This window comes from Rhinoraja longicauda, chromosome 24, assembly GCF_053455715.1.
Source record: "Rhinoraja longicauda isolate Sanriku21f chromosome 24, sRhiLon1.1, whole genome shotgun sequence".
Lineage (NCBI taxonomy): Eukaryota > Metazoa > Chordata > Chondrichthyes > Rajiformes > Arhynchobatidae > Rhinoraja > Rhinoraja longicauda.
The window spans coordinates 15,970,609-15,995,370 of NC_135976.1; the positions used below are offsets into that span (position 1 = coordinate 15,970,609).

Genomic DNA, 24,762 nt, shown 5'->3' on the forward strand with positions numbered 1-24,762 from the left:
TCCCGACCTCGGGTGCTGTATGTATGGTTTTTGTACCCTGTGACCGCATGGGTTTTCTCCAAGTGCTCTGGTTTCTTCCCACACTCCAAAGATGTGCAGGTTTGTAGGTTAATTGACCTATGTGAATTGTCCCTAGAGTGCAGGGAGTAAATAGGGGAACTGGGATAACATAGGGTTGTAGGGATAATCGATTGTCGGCACGGGCTCGGTGGACCGAAGGGCCTGTTTCCACGCTGTATCTATCCAAACTAAACTAAAAAGTAGTTGAGGCAGATACTACAGCAGCATGAAGGAAACATTTGGACATATACAGTACCCAAGTGTCTTTTAGATAGGATAGGTTTAGAGGGATATGGGCCAAACACGGGCAAATGGGACTAGTTTAAATGGGGCAATTTCGTCGGCATAGGTGAGTTGAGTTAGGGTCCAGTTTCCGTGCTGTATGACTCTAAATTTAACCTAAGGGTCCGAATTATTTTTTAATAAGTGATTTCATTCACTTGCTTTGGGAAATTGGCAAACACTTTGAGGAAGAATTTGGAGTCCAAGGAAGGGTGAGGCCACGTTCTGTGCTCATATGTGTGGTCATGCGCACGATCTGGATGTGATTACATGAACAAGCCAGAGAAGAGCTTCAGACTAAATATTGCAGTTGCTGGAACAATTAAATGAATATAGACGGACGATTGTGGCACGGTGTCGCATCTGGTAGAACTGCTGCCTCACAGCGCCAGAGACTCCGGTTTAATCCTGACCTCGGGTGCTGTCAGTACGGAGTTTGCACGTTCTCCATGTGACCGCGTGCGTTTCCTCCAGTTTCCTTCCACATCCCAAAGTCGTGCAGATTTTCAAAGTCGTGTAGGTTAATCGGCCTTAGTAAGTTGCCCCCTAGTGTGTAGGAAGTGGATGAGAAAGTGGGATAACATAGAACTAGTGTGGGTGGGTGATCGATGATCGGTGGGGAAGGACCATGGGCCGAAGGACCTGTTTCCATGCTGTATCTCCAAGATAATGTCATATAAGTGATAGGAGTAGAATTAGGCCATTCGGCCCATCAAGTCTACTCCGCCATTCAATCATGGCTGATCTATCTATCCCTCCTAACCCCATCCTCCTGCCTTCTCCCGGTAACCTCTGACACCTGTACTAGTCAAGAATCAATAAACTAAAGAGTAAAGAGAAACTAAACTGAAGAAAGAAACTAAATTAAAGTAAACTAAAGAGTAAGAAAGCAGCAAGAATCACAGAGGAGGATGAAGTTCAGGTTTAGCATTATTATTGTCATGTGTATCGAGGTACAGTGAAAGGCTTTGCTTTGCAGTGTATCCAATTAGATCAGATAATATTACATATCAATGCAATCAGGTCAAATTCAAGGACAAAATGTAGAGCAAAGAGGCAGGGTAGGGGGGTGGGCATAATGGTGTTTGAAGAAGGGTCCCGACTTGAAACGTCGCCTGTCCATTCCATCCACAGATGCTGCCTGATCTATTGGGTTCCTCCGGCACTTGTTGTTTGGGTCTTGTAATTGTTTGCTACCATGGAAATGAAAACTGCTGCCATCTAGCTACAGAGTGCAGTAGGAACAGGCCTACTCCTGAATTCTATTCTTTCTAGGCACCTCTCCTGTGAAGGTTGTATGGTTAGGGCGGCACAGTGCCACAATGGTAGAGTTGCCACCTTACAGCGCCAGAGACCCAGGTTCGATCCTGACCACGGGTGCTGTCTGTATGGAGTTTGTGCATTCTCCCTGTTTGCATTCTCCCTATGGAGTTTGTGTTTTCTCCAGGTGCTCTGGTTTCCTCCCAAACACCGAAGACATGCGGGTTTGAAGGTTAATTGGCTTCGGTAAGTTGTAAAATTTTCCTGAGTGTGTGTGAGTTAGGGTTTGGGCTGTTCGCTGGTCGCCACGGACTCGATGGGCCGAAGGGCCTGTTTCCGTGCTGTATCTCTAAAGTCTGAAGTAAAGTTCATGGGGGAGGCACCTGCAATGCTCCTCCTACCTGTGCTATTTTCTTCACCATTGGTGCCACAATGTCAGCTGAGTTCAGATCCAATAAACCTTCTTATGAGAATTGAAACTGATGTTCTTCAAATTAAGGACTAGTTATTGACTTAATTAGGAAATAAGCTGAAAGGAAAGAGACAAAGTGTATTGACACTTAAGAGGTGATTAAATTGATGGGAAGTGACTTAGAGGGTCTGTGTTAGAGCTTCAGATATTAATTGCACAACTTGGTTACTGATATAGTTTGCAAAGAAACAAAAGGTGGGTGGCATGTAACCCATGTAAATGGGAAGAAACCGGAGCACCGAAGGAAACCCACCCAGTCACAGGGAGAACCTGCAAACTCCTCACAGACAGCACCCAAGGTCAGGATCAACCCGGGTCTACGGCGCTGTGAGGCAATGTGCGAGCACTGTGTTTACAGGCCTGTTATGCTGCTTTAGACTTTAGAGAAACAGCGCGGAAACAGGCCTTTCATCCCACCAAGTCCGCGCCAATCAGCGATCACTCAGTACACTAGCACTATCCCACACACCAGGGCCAATTTTATAATTTTACTGAAGCCACAAACATGTGTGTCTTTAGCGTGTGGGAGGTCGCAAGTAAGAATTTCATTTTCTCGTTTCGTTAGATATGACAATTAAAAACTCCTGATTCTTGGAATAAGTACATTTGTAATCTTGGATTTATGTCATAAGAAAAGTACCTTACGGCACAACTAGTGACTCCTTGTGTACATAAGCGAGACTTCTGTCGATGATCCACAGTCTCGGGTCACTGTATAATTCATCTAATTAGCGGTTTCATTTTCTTGCCTAGACAGCTGCCACCATTTGAAGACTGCTTGATCAATGGACAATGTCACCACCTGCTGGTTTAGCATTAGTATGGTCATTCTAAAGTCAAGAGTTGTTTTTAACTATTGCAGCCAATTTCCAAACCAGAATTTCAATTAAATTAATTTATTTTTGGTCAGAACAATTAGTATGTAATTGCAATCCAAATCACTCCAGTATGATGTTAAGCGCGTGCTCAGAGCAGTGAATCCCAGGAAAGCTGCAGGCCCCGATGGTGTGACGGGCAGAGTGCTAAGGGAATGTGCAGACCAATTATCTGAGGTCTTCACAAAAATCTTCAACCTGTCCCTTTTAAAATCCACCATCCCTCCCTGCCTGAAGTCCGCCATAATCATCCCACTGCCGAAAAAGTCTGTCATCAGCGGTCTTAACGACTACCGTCCGGTAGCACTCACACCGGTCATCACAAAGTGCTTCGAGAGACTGGTCCTGCAGCACATCAAAGCCAGCCTCCCACCCACCTTCGACCCACACCAGTTTACCTACAGAGCAAATAGGTCTACAGGGGATGCCATCGACACTGCTCTTCACACTGCACTGACCCACCTTGAACACCAGGGGAGCTATGTGAGGATGCTCTTCCTCGACTTCAGCTCTGCCTTTAACACGGTCATCCCGAGCAGACTGGTCACCAAACTTTCCGACCTTGGATTTTCCCAAACCATCTGCCAATGGATCAAGGACTTCCTGACCAACCGCCCCCAGACCGTCAAAATAGGCCCTCACCTCTCCTCCACCATTACACTGAGCACCGGCTCACCACAGGGCTGTGTGTTGAGCCCCATCCTTTACTCCCTCTACACTCACGACTGCGCCCCCACCCATCCCACCAACACCATCATCAAGTTCGCGGATGACACGACTGTGGTTGGACTCATCTCAGAAGGAGATGAGACAGCCTATAGGGATGAAATCCAAAGGCTGGCAGCATGGTGTTCAGTGAACAATCTGGTCCTGAACTCCTCCAAAACAAAGGAACTTATAATTGACTTTAGAAAAACCAGTGGAGATTACGACCCACTCTACATCAATGGGGTCTGTGTGGAAAGGGTACCAGCTTTCAGGTTCCTGGGTACGCACATCGCAGAGGATCTTACCTGGTCTACCAACACCATCACCACAGTAAAGAAGGCACAGCAGAGACTCCACTTCCTGAGGATCCTCAGGAAAACCAACCTGCAGGAGAAGCTCATGTTGTCCTTCTATCGCTGCTCCATTGAGAGTGTGCTGGCATACTGTATAACCACATGGTATGCCAGCTGCTCAGAAAAGGACAGGAAGGCCCTTCAGAGGGTCATCACGACGGCCCAGAAGATCATCGGCTGCTCACTGCCCTCCCTGGAGCACCTGTTCAGCCTACGCTGCCTCAGTAGAGCAGGCAAAATAATAAAAGATCCATCCCACCCCGGCCACCGTCTGTTTGTTCATCTGCCCTCTGGTCGACGTTTCAGGTCGATCAAATCCCGAACAAACAGACTCAAGAACAGTTTTTACCCCAGGGCCATACGAGAACTGAACACTACCTTTGCACCAGGCAACACCGTTAAAAAATCTTGTACTTAATATAATTGTATTTAATTGTATTTATGTATTTATTTGTTTTTGCATTTATTGCATATATGTTTGTACGCACCGTCAGGATTGGCTATTTTTTTAATTTCGTTGTACTCGTTGCAATGACAATAAATGAATATTATTATTATTATATTATTATTATATTTTACCATTCTGCTTTGGACATGAGTTGTGTGATACTGGAGGTCACGAAGTGCTAGAGTGACTGTAGTAGCTTGTTCCATATACAGTACTTACCACCCTTTGCACGAAAAAGTTACCTCAAGTTCCTCTTAAATCTCCCCCCCCCCCCCCCCCACTGTAATTCCATGTGCCTTTCCAAAAGTCTCTTAAATGTCACCATTGTATCTGCCTCCACCACCACCACCCCTGACACCACGACAAAGGCTTCGCCAGGTGCCGCGGTGCCTGCCTGGAAGACCCGAAGGCTCGGCCGATCGCGGAACCGGGAATCGCCCAGAGGTCATGAAGACTTGGGGGACAGTGCCCCAGGAGGGAGCCACTGGATTTTTGCAGCGAAAACAGACCGTGGGGAGGAGGTCGGGCTGAAGACGGGCCGTGGAGAACAAAGAAGGACCCGAAAAGAGGGCCGCTGAGAACAAAGAAGGACCAACATGACTATCGAGTCCAGTGTTTTACTGTCATATGTCCCCGATAGAACAATGAAATTCTTACTTGCAGCAGCACGACAAAATATGTAAACATAGTGCACTGTAAACAATATAAACGAGAGAGAAAAAAAAGTTCAGTGTGTGTATATATACATACTCACAAATACACATATATATATAGATCATATATACGATATATATATATAATGGGCGTGGACCCAACAGGCATGGACCCGTTGGGTCCAAATCTCTCCTGTGGGCCCGGCAACCCTCCGTGCAAACCTCTCCTGCGGCCAGCAGCAGGAGAGCTCTCCGCAACCCCCCCCCCTCATTGGCCGCCACTCTCGTCACTCATACGGGTCCCACCCCCCTCCGAGCGGCAACCCTCCCCCAACCGCGCACGCGCGGATGCGGCGGCCATCTTATGTAAGTATTAAAGGTTAAAAAGTGATCGGCGGCCATCTTACGTAAGTATTAAAGTTAAAAAAGTGATGTTTAAATCTCTCCTGCGGCAACCCTCCATGCAAACCTCTCCTGCAGGCGCGGCAACCCCCGTTTGGTGCAAGCCTCTCCTCCCGGCAACCCTCCCCCAACTGAGTCGGTGATGGACTGGGCAGTGTCCACCACTTTTTGCATTCAAGTTGCCGAACCAGGCCGTGATGCAACTGGTCAATATGCTCTCAACTGACACCTGTAGAAGTTCAAGAGAATCCTCTCTGACATACCATATCTCCATAATCCTCTCAGGAAGTAGAGGCGTTGATGTGCTTTCTTTATAATTGCATCAGGAAAGAATATAAAAGTACTATAATGAGTACTTTTGTAACTTTGTCAACGGCAGAATTGTGGTGACTCTTTGTGTACTTTGTGCATTGTATACAAAGACAAATCATTTCACTGTACCAAGGAATATGTGACAATAAAGTATCATTATATTCCACGCACGCACCCAACCCCCTGTGTGCAAACAACTTGCCCTGCACACCTCCTTTAAACTTCAGCCCTCTCACCTTAAAGCTGTGCACTCTAGAATTTGATATTTCCATCCTTCTCCGTGGATTGCCACCTTGTCGTGGTGGAGAAGCTTGGTGGAGATCCTGAGAGCGATGCCGTCTGGAGCTACGCTCCTGGTAGGGTCACCCGTGGTGGTAAGGTCGAGGGGGAGGTCCCTATCAAAGAGCAACCCAACCAAGATCTCAACGGTGGAACAGGCAGAGGATGATGGCTGACTTTAGTGGAGCATCACAACGGCTGGGAAGGCGGATGAAGGCTGCAGCAGAAAAGGGTCTCTGGTCATCTTGGATTCCATGCCAGACCCAGATCTGTCAAGGACTGTGTGGTGGCCGTCTGTGCAACAGTCTCCCCACGTTAAACAAAGTCATGCACAGGCGTCCTCCATGAGTGGGCAGTCATACTCGTTTCAAGTGACCGCTGGTGATGATTTCTATCCTAGGAGAAAAGGCTCTGACTGTCTGCCCTAGTTAATCTAATCTTCATCTAATTTAATCTTCAGTGGATCTAATCTTCAGAAACAATAGGAAGCTGATCAGCTTTCTGTAACTACATCCAGAATCACATCCAGCATCACATTCTCACACTTAAATACCTTCAATTTGTACCAGCATCTGCAGTTATTTTCTTACACGACCTGTTGCTCCACTGCGATTTCTCCTCAAGGTATGTCTACTTTGAAGGTTCTCCTCCTCTCGATCAGTCTGAAGAAGGGTCTCGACCCGAAACGTCACCCATTCCTTCTCTCCTGAGATGCTGCCTGACCTGCTGAGTTTCTCCAGCATTTTGTGAATAAATATCCAGAATCACATTTATTGTTTCATGTATTTTGTGTTTTACGACCTGCGGCAGATCAATTTCCCACCTGGAATAAATAAAGTTCTATCGTATCATATCGTGTCGTATTTAATCCAAAACTCATTGCTTAAACTGCAGGGTGTTGTTGCCTTTGGGGCTTTTCAGAGACCGACCTGTTTACGAGAATGATCTTGGAGATGACTGTTCGATAGCACTGAACCTTGTACTCACTGGAGTTTAGAAGGATGAGGGTGGAAGCTCATTGAAACTTACCGAATAGTGAAAGGCTTGGCGAGAATTTATGTGCAGGAAGAACCTGCAGATGCTGGTTTACACCGAAGACAAACACAAAATGCTGGAGTAACTCAGCGGGTCAGAAGACTCTTGTCTGAAGAAAGGTCTCGGCCTGAAACATCACCGATTCCTTTCCTTCAGAGATGCTGCCTGACCTGCTGAATTACCCCAGCATTTTTGGATATGTTCGTTTAGTTTTTTTTCTTTTAGTTTAGTTAGTTAGGAAGGGAAATGCAGTTTATTGCATTTAGTAGTTCTCCAATTCTTCCCAACAGTAAACCCTTGCAATAATGGACCTCTTTAGTTCACTTTAGTTAGTGTCACATGTACCGAGGTACAGGGAAAAGCTTTTTGTTGCATGCTATACAGTCAGCTGAAAGACTATACATGATTACAATCAAGCTATCCATAGTGTACAAATATAGGATAAAAGGAATAACGTTTAGTGCAAGATAAAGTCCAATAATATCTGATTACAGATAGTCTGAGGATCTCCAATGAGGTCGATGGGAGGTCAGGACCACTCTTTAGTTGGTGATAAGATGATTCAGTTGCCTGATGACAGCTTGGAAGAAACTGTCCCTGAATCTGGAGGTGTGCGTTTTCACACTTCTGTACCTCTTGCCTGATGGGAGAGGGGAGAAGAGGGAGTGAGATTCGTCCTTGATTAGTGGATGCAGTGGATGTGGAGACGCTGTTTCCGCTAGTGGGAGAGTCTAGGACCAGAGAGCACAGCCTCAGAATAAAGGGACCTGCCTTTAGAAAGGAGATGCGGAGGAAAGTCAGAGGGTGGTGAACCTATGGAATTCATTGCCACAGACAGCTGTGGAGGCCAAGTCAATGGGTATTTTTAAAGAGGAGATTGACAGATTCCTGATTAGTAAGGGTGTCAATAGTTATGGTGAAAAGGCAGGAGAAAGTGGTGGAGAGGGAAAGCAAGATCAGCCATCATTGAATGGCGGAATAGACTTGATGGGCTGAATGGCCCAATTCTGCTCCTATGACTTGTGAAATGTATGGACCATCAAGACTTTCATTGGGGTCAAATAAGAGGATGGACTTAACATCTGCAAGACAAAGGAGTCAAGGCAAGGGTCATGTGTCATGTGTCATGTGTCAAGGGTCATGCACTTTCCCCTGCAACCGCACGAGATGCAACACCTGTCCCTTTACCTCCCCCCTCAACTCCATCCAAGGACCCAAACAGTCTTTCCAGGTGAGACAAAGTTTCACCTGCACCTCCTCCAACCTCATCTATTGCATCCGCTGCTCTAGATGTCAATTTATTTACATCGGCGAAACCAAGCGCAGGCTCGGCGATCGCTTCGCTGAACACCTGCGCTCGGTCCACATTAACAAAGCTGATCTCCCGGTGGCCGAGCACTTTAACTCCCCCTCCCATTCCCAGTCTGACCTTTCTGTCATGGGCCTCCTCCAGTGCCATAGTGAGGCCCACCGGAAATTGGAGGAACAGCACCTCATATTTCGCCTGGGCAGTTTGCAGCCCAGTGGTATGAACATCGACTTCTCCAACTTTAGATAGCTCCTCTGTCCCTCCCTTCCCCTCCTCCTTCCCAGATCTCCCTCTATCTTCCTGTCTCCACCTATATCCTTCCTTTGTCCCGCCCCCCTGACATCAGTCTGAAGAAGAGTCTCGACCTGAAACGTCACCCATTCCTTCTCTCCCGAGATGCTGCCCGACCTGCTGAGTTACTCCAGCATTTTGTGAATAAATCAAGGGTCATGTGTGTTCAATTGTCATTTGCTTTGGGCCCAGAACAAAGACATTTTGACTTGCTGCAACTTTACATACTAAACACAACAAATAAATTTCCATTAAATTATCAGTTACTCTAGGTAAACCAGACCATGAGAGTGTAGGCCAAAGGATATGACATCTTAGGAGTGCAAAGTCCACGGAGGTTTGGTACTGAGGTAGGGTTGTTTATGTTTAGAGATACAGCATGAAAACAGGCCCTTCAGCCCATCAACACGCCAACCATCGATCACACATTCACACTAGTTCTACGTTGTCCCACTTTCGCATCCACTCCCTACACACCAGAGGGCAATTTACAGAGGGCCAATTAACCTACAAACCCGCACGGGCACATATTTGGGATAGACAATAGACAATAGGTGGAGGAGGAGGCCATTCGGCCCTTCGAGCCAGCACCGCCATTCAATGTGATCATGGCTGATCATTCTCAATCAGTACCCTGTTCCTGCCTTCTCCCCATACCCCCTGACCAGGATCCGCTATCCTTAAGAGCTCTATCTAGCTCTCTCTTGAATGCATTCAGAGAATTGGCCTCCACTGCCTTCTGAGGCAGAGAATTCCACAGATTCACAACTCTCTGACTGAAAACGTTTTTCCTCATCTCAGTTCTACATGGCCTACCCCTTATTCTTAAACTGTGGCCCCTTGTTCTGGACTCCCCCAACATTGAGAACATGTTTCCTGCCTCTAACGGGTTCAACCCCTTAATAATCTTATACGTTTCGATAAGATCTCCTCTCATCCTTCTAAATTCCAGTGTATACAATGTATGAGGTCTGTAAGCTAATTGGCTAAGGGTGAAATTGTACAAATTGTCCGTAGTGTGTAGGATAGTGCTAGTGTATGGAGTGACCGCGGGTCAGCATGGACTCGGTGGGCCAAAGGGCCTGTTTCCACGCTGTATCTCTAAAGTCTAGAGAAACTTGGACGAAACACGGAGGAAACCCATGCGGTTACAGGGAGAAGGGTACAAACTCCATACAGATAGCTCCCAGGATCAGGGTCAAAGCAGTGTCTCTGTCACTGGAAGGCTGCAGATCTACCATTTGCTGCTGCAAGTGAGAATTTCAATGTAGAGACAAGGAACTGGTTAGTGCACAAATGGACACAACGCGCTGGAGTAACTCAGCGGGTCAGCCAGCATCTCTGGAGAACATGGACAGGTGACGTTTCAAGTTGGGACCCATCTTCAGACTGGATTTCATTTTCTGTAAATTTAATTTTCATTTTCTGGATTTCATTTTCTGTTTCATTTTTTCTGTAAATGAAATTGAAACACATCTGCCTCTCGACCTGTCTCCCTCTCTTGTCCGCCACCGACGGTGCAACTCTTCCTGGTTTCTCAGGAGTCCCGCCCTTGATATTTTATTATTGGTCTATGGCTCGGTCCCCGAGTCTGACCCCTCCTTGTCTCAGTGGCCCAACTCACTGCCCATCAAGGGAAAGGGTTGGGGACAGTGTGGGGGTGTTGATTGTTCCGCTGTGAACCTGGGGGAAGGCAGAGCCGAGGTAAGAGAGTCTTGGTGGTGGTGGCTGGGTGTATTTATGTGTGCTGCTAAAATAAACAGGGGTGGTGTGAGCTGCAAATGTTCAGCAAGGCTCAGTGTGTTGGTGTGCATGCTTCATCCCCTGAAGATGCGCCGACACTTCCTGGTGTGTTAATGCCTCACTCTTGGCCACAGCGTTAACCCGATGGCTGCGTCGGGTACCCCAGTCTCTGCTTAATTGGACCCCGGGGACTCCAGAGATGTGATCCCAGCCGGTTTAAAACTCTCCTCCCATTCGTATTTCATTTATCCACACTCCTTTCTTTTATCACCAGACAGAGCAGCCATAAAGCAGGATTTTATTTTTTAAATACTAAAAAGCCTCAATTCATCGAAATTGGGATGGAAAGTAATATACTAGCATCTGCAAGAGTTGTTATGTCTCCAGTCTTGCAGTGTCTCACACACACACACACACACACGCTCACACACACACACACACACACACACACACGCTCACATACACCCACACACACACACGCTCACATACACACACACACACACACACACACACGCTCACACACGCTCACATACACACACACACACACACACACACGCTCACATACACCCACACCCACACACACACGCTCACACACACACACACACACACACGCTCACACACACACACACACACACACACACGCTCACATACACCCACACCCACACACACACACGCTCACATACACACACACACACACACACGCTCACATACACACACACACACACACATACACACACACATACACACACTCATACACACACACACTCATATACACACACATACACACACTCATATACACACACACACATACCCACACACACATACCCACACACACACCCCTCCATACACACACACACACCCACCCACTCACGTACACACACACACACACACACACACACACACCTCCACACACACTCACATACACCCACACACACACACACACACACACACACACACATACACCCACACACCCACACACACACACACACACACACACACACTAGCCGTCTCCAATAGTGGAGTATTGAAGTTGTACCTGGAAAGAATGTGCGTTTTGCTGTATTTTCTTGACGAGTTATTTCTTCAGTAACGCTGTTAGTAAGGCAAAAAGGCAAAGATTGTTAACTGCAGGAACATCCTAGAAAGAGTTGGAATGGCCGCTCATCTTCTTGGTTTTTGACTTGCCTCGACAGTGTTGCACAGTTTAAGATTAAGTTTCGAGAACGTAAATATAAACTACGCCGACCATGATTCCCCATCTACACCAGTCCCATCTGCCTGCATTTGGCCCATATTCCTCTCAGCCATTCCTGTCCAAATATCTTTTAAATATTGCTATATTGCCTGCCTCAACTACCTCCTCTGGCAGCTCATTCCACATAAAAATTGCCCCTTAGGTTGCTATTAAATCTTTCCCCTCTCACCTTAAACCTATGTCCTCTGCTTCTCGATTCCCCTACACTGGGTAAAAGACTCTGTCCATTCACCCTTTCTATTGCCCCAATGATCTTGTGGATCTCTGGAAGATCACCCCTCAGCCTCCTACGCTTCAAGGAATCAAGTCCTAGCCTGTCCAATCTCTCCCTATAGCTCAGACCCTCGAGTACTGGCAACATCCTCGCAAATCTTCTTGGCACTCCTTCCAGCTTAACAACATCATTCCTATGGCAAGGTGACCAAAACTGAACACAATACTCTTAAGTGCTGCCTCACCAATGTCTTGTACAAGTTCTGCAGAACAGTTTGAAATGACCTCTGTGTATGGTAACTCTTGAGTGTGCTGTTGGACTTCTTTGGGAAATACCAACACAGCCAATATTTGATGCAGAATATTCCTGGAGAATCCATGGATTTGCAATATTTACTATCTAAAGTACATGATTAACTTGTGGAAAGAGTGTGTTGTTACATGAAGAGAGATTGTGTAGAGCAGGAACTAAGGAACACAGGGCAGCACAGTAGCCCAGCGATAGTTGCTGCCTTACAGCGCCAGAGACCCAGGTTTGATCCTGACTACGGGTGCTGTCTGTACGGAGATTGTACGTTTTCCCTGTGTCCATGTGGTTTTATTTCGGGTGCTCCGGTTTCCTCCCACATTCCAAAGACATGTAGGTTTGTAGATTCATTGTAAATTGTCCCCAGTGTAGGGTAGATTCACTGTACCGGTGATCAATGGTCGGCGTGGACTCAGTGGATCAAAGGGCCTGAGCTGCTTAATTATTTGTTTAGATATACAGGGTGGAAACAGGCCTCACAGCCCACCGAGTCCACACCGACCATCAATCACCCGCTCACACTAGTTCTATGTTCTCCCACTTTCGCACCCATTCCCCACACACTTGGGGCAATTTACAGAGGCCAGTTAACCCAAAAAACTATTTTTTGGGGGGGGGGGGGGGGAACAAAACCTGAAATGTTGCCCATCCATGTTCTCCAGAGATGCTGCCAGCCCTTTTGAGTTACTCCAGCATTATGTGTCTTTTTACTTTGGTAAACTGGCATCTGCAGTTCCTTGTGTCTACATTTCCCCGGTGATTACACAATCCCACTTTTCCAAGTTACTTCTTCATATTACTTTCCTCATTTGCTAATTGTTACGGTACTTTACCAATTGAACGTATAAAGCCGCTGAAAGAAATATTTCACAAAAGACAGGTTTATCAGTGCCTATTGCCAAACATTCGACAACAAATTACTCCTGTTTATTGCCCTTGGTGGTATCTTCTGGTTCCTTTTCCACCCGTATCCCCCAAAACAAGTTTGTTTGGTAGGTTAATTTTCCACTGTAAATTACCCCTGGTATGTCTTGCCGCCCTAGTTGTTGTGCTGGTTTCATTGTTTGTATCCCTTGCCTGACCTGCTGAGTTACTTCAGCAATTTTGTGTCTATTTTAGTGTGTTAGTTTAAGTTTAGCTTAAAGATTCCAAGTCTTTGGAATGTGGGAGGAAACCAGAGCACCCGGAGGAAACCCACGCGATCACAGGGTTAACGTGCAAACTCCATTCAGAGAACACCTGTAGTCAGGATCAAACCCGGGTCCCCAACACTGTAAGACAGCAACGCTACCGCTGCGCCACCGTGCTGCCCTGGTGCGAAACGTGAAGCCAGAGGAAGGAATGTAGGTGGAAGGGAACAGGGGGGGAGAAATGTGTGGGGAAGGGGGAAGACGTGTCCATGTGTGACGTGTACAACAGCAATTCCAGTGATGTGCAGCGTCACCTCTTCTGCAGAGGCTGAGAGATCTATCAGTGAGTGACCCTGCTAGTTACACCCTGCCAGACTTGGTTGCAAGCCATTTGTCCTGCAGGGAAGATGTCAGTGAATGATAGAGTGCCTTTGGGGTTCGTATAAAACACCTTCTACCTCCGTCGTTGTCTATGTGTGTGAGAGATTTCAAGGAAGTCCATTTCTTCGGAAATCTTTGTGAACAATGTAGCATGTTCCAGTAAATTCTCCGAAGGTGATGATGCCATCTGAGATGTGCTCAGTGCTCAGTGTGATGTGTGATGTGTGATGTACTCATTGTAGTCATTCCAAGCAGAATGATTTGGTTTTAACTAACTTTGAATAGTGTGCAATAGTATTTCACAGTGTGTGATCCAGTACAAAATAAGTCAATTTTGTTAATTGGCCTCTGTAAAAATTGTCCTTCGTGTAAGGGATTGTGCTGGTGTACAGAGGTCGCTGGTTGGCGTGTGACTAAAGTCCTGTTTTCATGCTGTATCACTAAACTACTGGTGTAACTCAAAGAGTCAGGCAGCATCTGTGGAGGGAACAAGCTGGCGACATTTAAGGTCGATCCCTTCTTCAGACTGATTGTAGGGAGAAAGCTGGTAAAGAGAGGTGGGGGCAGGACAAAGCCTGGCAAGTGATAGGTGGATACAGGTGACGGTGGTTTTAATCAGCAGATGGGTGGACAAAGGCTAGAGAAGAAAAATAAGATAAAAGAGTAAGAGATAAGGAGAGAAAAGGAGTGAAAGGTGAACCCAGAGGGAGGGATATGGGTGGATATGGATAGGGGGAGGAATGGGGAAGAGGGGCGGTATCAAATCTTGCTAGTCCTGCCATACAATGTTTTAGTGTCTCCTTTCAGATATACTGATTGAAGAAGTGTCAAGCATTGCCACAAACGAAGAACTGAAGAACGAAACAGATGACTAAGAGTGCGCTGTGATTCTTCACCTGAACCAGGTGCCCCAGAGACGCAAAGTTCTCCGTGGCGCATGAAGACGAAGGGTCTGAACGCAGATGCAGAATATTCCAGTGGAAACCACATTTGGCGATGAGTAATTCTTCAACGACTCTGCCTCCCATTGACGAGAGTAATGCTGTTGTGGGGTTCGTTCTTGTGCCCTTCTTTGTTCTGGCGTTAATTGGATTTGCTATTGCTATGGTAAAGTCATTTTCATTATTCAGTCACAAAATGCTGGAGTAACTCAGCAGGTCAGGCAGCATCTCAGGAGAGAAGGAATGGGTGACATTTCGGGTCGAGACCCTTCTTCAGACTGATCTCGACCCGAAACGTCACCCATTCCTTCTCTCCTGAGATGCTGCCTGACCTGCTGAGTTACTCCAGCATTTTGTGAATAAATACCTTCGATTTGTACCAGCATCTGCAGTTATTTTCTTATACTTCATTATTCAGTCAATCACTTTAGATTTGACTTTGTAGTACGGTAGGGTGACATTTGGTATCTGTAATTACGTTGCATGGTTACCTTAAAATAAAAGGGTCCGGATAACATATCCGATCCAACAATATTTGGATCAATATTATGGGCAGCACAGTGGCTCCACAATAGAGTTGCTGCTGCCTTACAGCACCAGAGACCCGCGTACAATCCTGACCACGGGTGCTGTCTGTGAGGAGTTTGTGCTTCTCTCTATGACTGCGTGGCTTTCTCTGGGTGTTCCTCCCATACTCCAAAGATGTGCAGGTTGGTAGGGTAAATGGCTTCTTTAACAATTGTCCTTGGTGTATATGATGGAACTAGTGTGTGGGGATCGCTGATCACCACGGATCGGTAGTCTGAAAGGCCTGTTTCCACGGTGTATCTCTAAAAGTCTAAATGTTTTTTTAACACCCGAACAAAATAATATTAATGCACATTAAATGATTGCATGAATTCTTACACTCTTGTTCACTTTGTTGACTTAAAGCATGAACTACTTTCACAGCTGCAACATTTTCACAAACTCGGCAGATTCAATGGTTCTTTCTTATCACATGTACAGATCTACAGTGAATTTTTTTTTTGTTGCATTCAGTTCAGCAAGGTATTGCCGTACCTATGCACAATCCCCGATAGTGCAAAGCGTACAGAAATAGCCCATTGAGACAGCATATAAAACGCGCCAAATTTTGGCACAGTTTTCAAAGTCCAGTCCAATCTTTTGCGCTTGGTCTTCAGGAGCGGTGCCTGATCCGGGCGAGCCCCAGGCTGCTGCAAGACCTCCAGCCAGTGAACCACCATCCCTCTCCTCGCCCGGCCACCTTCAGCCCTTGTGCCCTGGGGGGCATCTCGGCAGCTGACGTTGGGGGGCACAGAGGATAAGACCCCCAGTTCCTGTTACAGCCCATTTGCTCTTGTGTCCACTGTCACCATCCTCTTCTCCAGTCCTATGGGGATGATCAGGGGCCGGGCTCGCCGACGCCCTCTACAGGCCACGGCCCGCCGGTCCACCGTTCGGCCGCACGGCAATTACTGAGGTCATTCTGACAAAATTGTTGTCTCAGAATTAAGAATAGTGGATGCCAGGGGCAAGAATCTTGTCAGTTTCAATAGAAGTCAAACTGGGATTCGCTGCATGCTTTATCCAAAACTTGCTGACGTTTAATTTCATTTAGTTGAGAGATACAGCATGGAAACAGGCCCTTCGGCCCACCGGGTCTGCGCCAACCAGTGATCACCTGTACCCCAGTTCGATCCTGCACACTAGGGACAATTTACAGAAGCGAATTAACTTACAAACCTGCACACCATTAGAATGGGGGAAGAAACCGGAGAAAACAAAGGGAGGTGGTTGTATGGAACAAGCTGCCAGAGGAGGTAGTTGAGGCAGGAACTATCCCAACGTTTAAGAAACAGTTAGTCAGATACATGGATAGGATAGGCTTGGAGGGATATGGTCCAAATGCGGGCAGGTGGGACAAGTGTAGCTGGGACATGTTGGCCGATGTCGACAAGTTGGCCGGAGGGCCTGTTTCCACACTGTACCACTATGATTTTATGACCCACACGGTCACAGGAGGAGCGTGCAAACTCCATATAGACCACACCCATAGTCGGGATCGAACCTGGGACTTTGGCACTGTAAAGCAGTAACTCTACCATTGTGCTGCATCTTCAGAAGGAAAAAAAACTGTTCACAAATAGAGTTCAGCTCTATCTTCCTGAGATTCTCCAGTGTTTATTCTAGTGAATTACCTCTCAAATCCTCCTTTGGGTTTAACTAGCCTTCAGGATCCAACGATTTCAATGGGAATTCCAAGGCCACAAAGCTAGGAATAGGCTAAATTATCTTTTGTGGATTAGTTTAACGAAATGTCAATTTCCCCAGTGTGGGGGATAGAACTAGTGTGTGGGGATTGCTGGTTGGTGCAGACTCGGTGGGCCAAAGTGCCTATTTCCCCACATGAAACCCATGAAATGCCCTGAGCAGTTTTTACAGGGATAGTGACTTAGAGAATCATGTTTTAAATTGTAGTTTTACTTTTCTGAACCTTTTCCTTTTCTTTTAAATCAGGTGATGTATATACAGAAGAGACGCAGGTAATCGATCTTTGTCTTTGGTGACTAAATCCAACAACTTTATTGAAGTTTTGCACCTGCTTATTAATTTTTTTGCTTATTAATTTTATCAATATCATGCCTGGAAAATGTGTTTAAATTGGCTCTTATTTCAATAGTTTGAAGAGATTCGGCAGGTAAAGACTGAATGAGAAAATATAAAACTTTAAAATCCACCATCATTACGGTTTATCCAGTGGTACATTAATATCTTCGCCTGTATGTTCCTCCAAAGTTGCTATCTGGTTTCCTAACCAATTTCCATAGGGCAGTAAATAAATGCACTATGTGTAGTAATTGTGCACACAATCCATAACATTTTCATAACTAGTCATTGGAACAGAATTAGGCCATTCGGCCCATCAAGTCCACAGCGCTATTCAATCATGGCTGGTCTATCTTTCCCTCTCAATCCCATTCTCCTGCCTTCTCCCCATAACCCCTGACACCCATATTAATCAAGAACCTATCAACCTCCACCTTAAGCTTATCCATTGACTTGGCCTCCACGACCTTCTGTGGTAATGAATTCCACAGATTCACCACCCTCTCTAAAGAACTTCCTCCTCATTTCCTTTCTAAAGGTACGTCCTTTTATTCTGAGGCTAAGGCTTATGGTTCTAGAATCTCCCACTAATGGAAACATCTTCCCCGCATCCCTTCTATCCAGGCCTTTCAGTATTCGGTAAGTTTCAATGAGGTCCCCCGCTCATCCTTCTAAAGATAGAAAGATTTGAAAGAGATTTGGATGGTGCAACCCGAACCGAGGCTCATCCATGTTCTCCAGAGAACAGTAGCTGCCTGATCCAGTAGAGCATTGTAGATCAGAAGAACCATCAGAGGGCAGGACAGACATATTGGGCTAAGGACCCTGGCTCCATGCTGTGTGACTCAGAAAGTTGATGTATATCCTACAAGAAGTTTCTCCCTGTTTACTTGTATAAAATCATGGGAGGAACAGATCGGGTAGATGCACAGAATCTCTTGCTCAGAGTAGGGTAATCGAGGACCAGAGGACATAGGTTCAAGGTGAAGGGGAAAAGATTTAATAGGAATCAAAGGGGTAATTTTTTCACACAAAGGGTGGTGGGTATTTGGAACAAGCTGTCAGAGGAGATAGTTGAGGCTGGGACTATCCCAATGTTTAAGGACCAGTTAGACAGTTACATGGGTAGGACAGGTTTGGAGGAATATGGACCAAACACAGGCAGGTGGGACAGGTGTAGCTGGGACATTGTTGGCCGGCGTGGGCATATTGGGCCGAAGGGTCCGTTTCCACACTGTATCATTCTGTGACTCTACGACAAAAGAAAGTGTGGCACAACGGCACAGCTGGTAGAAGTGCTACCTCACTGCGGCAGAGACCTAGGTTCGATGCTAACCTTGGGCGCTGCCTATATGGAGTTTGCACCTTCTCCCTGTGACCTAAAAAAGACATAAAGTGCTGGATTAACTCAGCAGGTCAGGCAGTATTTCCTGAGATTATGGATAGGTGACGTTTCTGACGCAGAATACAAGGAAAGTCTCAAAGTGCTACACCTCTTTTTTTTCAGTCGTCTGAAGAAGGGTCTCGACCCGAAACATCACCCATTCTTTCTCTCCAGAGATGCTGCCTGTCCCACTGAGTCACTCCGGCATTTTGTGTCGATCTTTTTCCTATTTTTCTACATTTCCCTGCGACCACATTGATTTCCTCCGAGTGCCCCAGTTTTAGACAATAAACAATAGGTGCAGGAGGAGGCCATTCGGCCCTTCGAGCCATTCAATGTGAACATGGCTGATCATTCTCAATCAGTACCCCGTTCCTGCCTTCTCCCCATACCCCCTGACTCCGCTATCCTTAAGAGCTCTATCTAGCTCTCTCTTGGATGCATTCAGAGAATTGGCCTCCACTGCCTTCTGAGGCAGAGAATTCCACAGATTCACAACTCTCTGACTGAAAAGGTTTTTCCTCATCTCAGTTCTAAATGGCCTACCCCTTATTCTTAAACTGTGGCCCCTTGTTCTGAACTCCCCCAACATTGGGAACATGTTTCCTGCCTCTAACGTGTCCAACCCCTTAATAATCTTATACGTTTTGATAAGATCTCCTCTCATCCTTCTAAATTCCAGTGTATACAAGCCTAGTCGCTCCAGTCTTTCAACATATGATAGTCCCGCCATTCCGGGAATTAACCTAGTCAACCTAAGCTGCACGCCCTTAATAGCAAGAATATCCTTCCTCAAATTTGGAGACCAAAACTGCACACAGTACTCCAGGTGCGATCTCACTAGGGCCCTGTACAACTGCAGAAGGACCTCTTTGCTCCTATACTCAACTCCTCTTGTTATGAAGTCCAACATTCCATTGGCTTTCTTCACTGCCTGCTGTACCTGCATGCTTCCTTTCAGTGACTGATGCACTAGGACACCCAGATCTCGTTGTACATCCCCTGTTCCTAACTTGACACCATTCAGATAATACTCTGCCTTCCTATTCTTACCACCAAAGTGGATAACCTCACACTTATCCACATTAAACTGCATCTGCCATGCATCTGCCCACTCACACAACCTGTCCAAGTCACCCTGCAACCTCATAGCATCTTCCTCACAGTTCACACTATCACCCAGCTTTGTATCATCTGCAAATTTGCTAATGGTACTTTTAATCCCTTCATCCAAGTCATTAATGTATATTGTAAATAGCTGCGGTCCCAGCGGTACCCCACTAGTTACTGCCTGCCATTCTGAAAGGGACCCATTTATCCCCACTCTTTGTTTTCTGTCTGTCAACCAATTTTCTATCCATGTCAGTACCCTACCTCCAATACCATGTGCTCTAATTTTGCCCACTAATCTCCTATGTGGAACCTTGTCAAATGCTTTCTGAAAGTCAAGGTACACCACATCCACCGGCTCTCCCATGTCAATTTTCCTGGTTACATCCTCAAAGAATTCCAGAAGATTAGTCAAGCATGATTTCCCCTTCGTAAATCCATGCTGACTCGGAACAATCCTGTTACTGCTATCCAAATGCTCCGCAATTTCGTCTTTTATAATTGACTCCAGCATCTTCCCCACCACTGATGTCAGACTAACTGGTCTATAATTTCCCGTTTTCTCTCTCCCTCCTTTCTTAAAAAGTGGGACAACATTAGCTACCCTCCAATCCACAGGAACTGATCCTGAATCTATAGAACATTGGAAAATGATCACCAATGCGTCCACAATTTCTAGCGCCACCTCCTTAAGTACTCTAGGATGCAGACCATCAGGCCCTGGGGATTTATCAGCCTTCAGTCCCATCAGTCTACCCAACACCATTTCCTGCCTAATGTGGATTTCCTTCAGTTCCTCCGTCACCCTAGGATCTCTGGCCACTAGAACATCTGGGAGATTGCTTGTATCTTCCTTAGTGAAGACAGATCCAAAGTACCGGTTCAACTCGTCTGCCATTTCCTTGTTCTTCTACATCCCAAAGATGTACAGGTTTGTAAGTTAATTGGCCTCTGTAAATTACCTCTGGTATGTAGGGAGTGTTTAATTTAGTTTAGAGATACAGCGAGGAAACAGACCCTTTGACCTATCAAGTCCGCGCCGACCAGCAATCCCTGTACACTAGCACAATCCTACACACTAGGGACACTTTACATTTTTTACCGAAGCCAATTAACTTACAAACCCGTACGTCTTTTGGGTATGGGAGGAAACCGGAGAACCCAGATAAAACCCATGCTGTCACAGAGAGAGCGTTCAAATTCCAGACAAACAGCACCCATAGACTGGATAGAACCCAGGCCTCTGGCGCTGTAAGGCAGCAACTCTACCACAGCGCCACTGTGCCGCCCCTAGTCGATGAGAAAGTAGGATAACGTAGAACCAGTGTGAATGGGCGATCGATGGGAGGCGTGGACTCGATGGGCCGAAGGGCCTTTTTCCATGCTGTATGTCTAAATGAAACTAAACAGAAACAACTCCCATGAAGAAAACCAGAATGACTTCAGGAAATAGCTGTAAGGTTCAATTTATGAACAGCTTTGCTCGTTAACCCTGCTGATCCTGTCTGACAGCATTGTGGTCTTGTCAGCATTTGAAAAAAACACGTACAATGAAGTAAACTCCTACTGCTCACAAACTAACCCACTTGGCCTTTCAATTCTGCCTTCTACCCCCACACCAGGAAGATCTACAACGATACCCAGAACTTAAGATTTACACGTCAAGATAGGAATAGGGTACTTCAGATTCTTATGTCAGTCCTGCCTTCCAGTGAAATCAGTAACCTAATGTAATACTAACCTAAATTTAAACCTTTGCTTGAAACAAGGATGGTTTACAAAAAAGGACACAAAATGCTGGAGTAACTCAGCAGGTCAGGCAGCATCTTTGGAGCACATGGATAGGTGATGTTTCGGGTCGGAACTCTCCTTAACACCTTTGAGGTTCGCAGGTGTCTAACCATCTCTGCAATTGCACTGTTGAAAGCTGAGGGGCGGCACAGTGGTGCAGCTGGTAGAGCCGTTGCCTCACGGCCTCAGAGACCCAGGTTCGATCCTGACCTCGAATCCTGCCTGTGTGGAGTTTGTACATTCTCCCTGCGACTGCCTGGGTCTCCTCCTACATCCCAAAGACGTGCAGATTTGTAGATTAATTGGTCCCCTGTAAAATTGTCCCTCCATGTGTGGGGAGTGGATGGAAAAGTGGGATAACAGACTAGTGTCACTAGTGTGTGAACAGGTGATCGATGGTCGACGTGGACTCTGTTGGCCGAAGGGCCTATTTCTTTGCCGTAACTCTAAAAACTAAAAACAAAGTTTTATGCAATGTCCCTGGTCCTAGACTTCTCAACTGCTGGAAATAGATTTTTCCTTATCAAGGGAACACCAGTTGGGATGTTGCAGATCAGAGCTTTTCAACTAATTGAACGTAAATACCCTGTGATTAATTTACAGCCAAGCATGTCTGTCTTTCACTTCCTCTCCCCAACAGGGGAACTGTGAACTTTGTATACAAACGGCCTGGTGTTTAGTGTTCTAAGGGAAAATCAAATAAAGTAGCTGTTTATATCTAACTCACATGAGACTTACTAAAAAAAAAAATCTTGCCAGAGGAGTTTTGAAAAAGTACGAAGAGGAAAATAGCATGCGTGTGCCCACAACATTATATAAACACGATGCTGCCTTATGGATCGATGTTTCCTGTCAGAATCGAATGAATAATTTCACTGATGTTATTGCTTATGATGTACCCTGTTTTAGTTTTAGAGATACAGCGTGGAAATAGGCCGTTCGGCCGACCAAGTCCACCCTGACAATCGATCACCCGTTTGCTCGTTCTACCCCACACATTAGGGGCTATTTACAGAGGCCAATTAACCTACAAACCTGTACTACTTTGGAATGTGGGAGGAAACCGGAGCACCCGGAGAAAACCCACGTGGTCACAGGGAGAACATGCAAACTCCGTACAGACAGCACCCGTAGTCAGGATCGAACCTGGGTTTCTTGCGCTGTAAGGCAGCAACTCTACCGCTGCGTCACTGTGCCACAAATGCAGTGGGGAGAGGGAAGGGAACAAAGATTAGATATTCTAATTGGATGCCCCACCACTGTGGTGTTTTGTTTTCCGCTAGTGTTTAAAATTTGCTTTTCCCAAATGTCTTTGCTCTGCCTGTCGTGATGGCATCTGGACAAGAGCAAGTTCTGACCAACCTTTGATATCTCATCCGAGTGGCTTTGTAGATGCTTAAGCAGGAATGGGTTGAGTGCGACAACAATGTGTTGGAATATCTGCTGGAGGATGGCACAGCAGTTTAGTTGCTGCCACAGCACCAGAGACCCGGGTTCGATCCTAACTCTGGGTGTTGCCTGTATGGAGTTTGTACGTTCTCCCGGTGACCATGTGGGTTTTCTCCCTGTGCCCCGGTTTCCTCTCACACTCCAGAGGTGCAAGTTTGCAGGTTAATTGGCTTTTCTAAAACTGTAAATTGTCCGTAGGGCATAGAAATTAGTGTACAGGGTGATTGCTGGTCGGCACGGACTCAGCGGGCCAAAGGGCCTGTTTTCTCGCTGTATCTCTAAACTTCTTGCTATTGACGGCGTGCAGCGTAGGTTCACTAGGTTAATTCCCGGAATGGCGGGACTGTCGTATGTTGAAGGGCTGGAGCAATTAGGCTTGTATACACTGGAATTTAGAAGGATGAGGGGGGATCTTATTGAAACATATAAGATAATTAGGGGATTGGACACATTAGAGGCAGGACACATGTTCCCAATGTTGGGGGAGTCCAGAACAAGGGGCCACAGTTTAAAAATAAGGGGTAGGCCATTTAGAATGGAGATGAGGAAGAACTTTTTCAGTCAGAGAGTGGTGAAGGTGTGGAATTCTCTGCCTCAGAAGGCAGTGGAGGCCAGTTCGTTGGATGCTTTCAAGAGAGAGCTGGATAGAGCTCTTAAGGATAGCGGAGTGAGGGGGTATGGGGAGAAGGCAGGAACGGGGTACTGATTGAGAGTGATCAGCCATGATCGCATTGAATGGCGGTGCTGGCTCGAAGGGCTGAATGGTCTACTCCTGCACCTATTGTCTATTGTCTATTAAGAAAAAACCTAAAATAAACAAAAAAATTGAGAGTCGATTTTAGGTTTATTATTGTCCCCTGAATCAAGGGACTTTGAAAAGCTTTGTTTTGCTTGCTATCCAAACAGATCAAGTAATACTATAGAAAGACAGAAAATGCTGGAGTAACTCAGCGGATCAGGCAACATCTCTGGAGAAAATGATTAGGTGACGTTTCGGGTCGGGACTCTTCTTCAGACTCTGGAGAAAAGGTTCTGACGCGATAAGTCCATGGCTGCTACCTGATCCATGGAGTTCCTCCAGCACTTTGTGTCCATCTTTGGTGTAAACCAGCATCTGCAGTTCCTTTTTAATTAGATAATAATACTACTATACATACATGGGTCAAACTCAAAAACTATAGGTAGAGTAAAGGGAAAGATACAGAGTGCAGAATATAGTTGTCAGCATTGTAGTGCACCAGTTCCAGAGACTAAGTCCAATGTCCGCAATGGGTTGATGTGAATCAGACAGTATCCTGGAAGGACTGTTCAGAAGCATAGTGAAATGGAACAATTTGGGGAGCGGTGAATGTTTAGCAGGTTTTACAACTTTCTGTGGGATAGTGTTAAAGACCTACAGCCTATAACACTGGGAGAAACCGTTTGTAGGAAAATAACTGCAGATGCTGGTTCAAATCGAAGGTATCACAAAATGCTGGAGTAACTCAGCGGGTCAGGCAGCATCTCAGGAGGGAAGGAATGGGTGACATTTCGGGTCGAGACCCTTCTTCAGACTCAGTCAGACCTCTCTCCTGAGATGCTGCCTGACCCGCTGAGTTACTCCAGCATTTTGTGATACCTTCGGGAGATATCGTTTGATCATCAACCCTCTTGCAGCAGTACTCCCCTTGAAGCAACCGCTGTGCAGTAGATACAAAGGGAAGTCTTTG

At 46.1% G+C, this 24,762-nt stretch overlaps 1 protein-coding gene across 4 annotated transcripts in view; it reads left to right on the forward strand.

The window, feature by feature from the left end:
- The window catches only part of smim29 (small integral membrane protein 29), a 27,725-nt gene continuing 2,963 nt past the window's right edge, over positions 1-24,762 (forward strand). Inside the window, exons 1-3 of one of the 4 annotated variants that reach the window (XM_078420705.1) lie at positions 1-99; positions 14,576-14,875; positions 17,230-17,255. In XM_078420705.1, coding sequence (XP_078276831.1) covers positions 14,765-14,875; positions 17,230-17,255 — 137 coding nt within the window. In that variant the 5' untranslated portion in view covers positions 1-99; positions 14,576-14,764. Of the gene's footprint in view, positions 100-10,346; positions 10,444-13,661; positions 13,824-14,575; positions 14,876-17,229; positions 17,256-24,762 lie in introns of those variants that run through there. The other 3 variants (XM_078420702.1, XM_078420704.1, XM_078420703.1) reach the window with 3 other exon arrangements.